General features: G+C 58.9%; 2 protein-coding genes across 2 annotated transcripts in view; one reads left to right on the top strand and one right to left on the bottom strand.

Moving 5' to 3' along the window:
* The window catches only part of PSMD9 (proteasome (prosome, macropain) 26S subunit, non-ATPase, 9), a 4,345-nt gene extending 3,622 nt beyond the window's left edge, over positions 1-723 (bottom strand). The window contains exon 1 of the mRNA XM_009998441.1: positions 649-723. Within this exon, the coding sequence (XP_009996743.1) occupies positions 649-723 (75 nt within the window). The remainder of the gene's footprint in view (positions 1-648) is intronic.
* A 5-nt stretch (positions 724-728) lies between these two features.
* HPD (4-hydroxyphenylpyruvate dioxygenase) overlaps positions 729-1,085 on the top strand; it is a 4,955-nt gene continuing 4,598 nt past the window's right edge. Inside the window, exon 1 of the mRNA XM_009998411.1 lies at positions 729-746. The gene's annotated coding sequence lies outside the window, so the exon portion shown is untranslated. The remainder of the gene's footprint in view (positions 747-1,085) is intronic.

Genomic DNA, 1,085 nt, shown 5'->3' with positions numbered 1-1,085 from the left:
AGTGTCCCCGGGTCCGGCCTTTCCCTCCCGCTGCCGGAGTGTCCCAGCTCGACGCCAGCCGGGGGGGGTGACGGGCCCCACGAAGGGGTGAACGCCCCCGCGGGCAGGTGGGCGGGCTGGGGGGGGTGTTGCTTTGGTTGCGTCACCTCCCGTGTCCCCACGCACGCGGGGACCGGGGATGTTCTGCTGCAGGGTTAGCTCGGCCCTGGGGGCATGTCATAGAATCCCGGACTGGTTTGGGCTGGAAAGGACCTTAAAGATCGTCCAGTTCCAACTTCCCTGCACGGGCAGGGACACCTCCCGCTAGGCCAGGTTGCTCCAAGCCCCATCCAACCTGCAGGATGGGGCAGTTCCCAGCCCAGACCAACCACATCTCTGGGTCACAGACGCTTTGGGGTGGGAGAAGGTGGAGTCAAGGAGGAGCTTCCCATGTCCCACCGCTATATTAAATGCCCCCGTGGACTCCTGCTCTCTTTGCCGCTGTCACGTCGCCAGGTCACAAAAATGGTGAGAGAATTAAATTAAATAGCCGGGGCTCGACAGCTGGGGACATCTGGGGAACTTTAGAGGTTTAATTTCTGCCTGAATTAGGACTTTTCAGCGACTGTGCTGGAAGTCATGCCCAAAAGCTGTTCCTCGTACTCTGACCTGTGGGTTTGAGCTCCCCGGGGGCTGAGGTTCCCCCCTGCTAACACCCCTTTTCTGGTTCTCTCTTTCAGACATCTTACACAGACAAGGGAGAAAAGGTAAGAGCTGCCTTGTGTCCCCGCTCCTGCCCCCTGCCTGGTGGGAAACATCAGCTGCCTCAACGCAAATGTTCATTCCTTGATCACCCGGTACAATCAGAAGTCAAACTCCTCTGGCCGGGCCACGCGGGACTTGGTTCCTCCTCAACATTCATCATGGGAATTCATTTCCTTTTTCCTTCTGGTGTGGGGGGAGAGCAGCAGAAGGGACACGAGGGACACTTCCCGGCCTAAGCAGGATCCTCATTTATCGCAACACCTATTTCCAAACGTCGCACCTGTTCCCCACCGTTTTGCCCCATAAGCAGCCGGGTGGGAGGGCGGTGGGGAGCAGAGCGG

This window comes from Chaetura pelagica, unplaced genomic scaffold (assembly GCF_000747805.2).
Source record: "Chaetura pelagica isolate M959 unplaced genomic scaffold, ChaPel_1.0 scaffold585, whole genome shotgun sequence".
NCBI classification, from domain to species: Eukaryota; Metazoa; Chordata; class Aves; order Apodiformes; family Apodidae; genus Chaetura; species Chaetura pelagica.
Note: the sequence above shows the minus strand (reverse complement) of the source record. Positions and strands in the feature narration are given on the sequence as shown.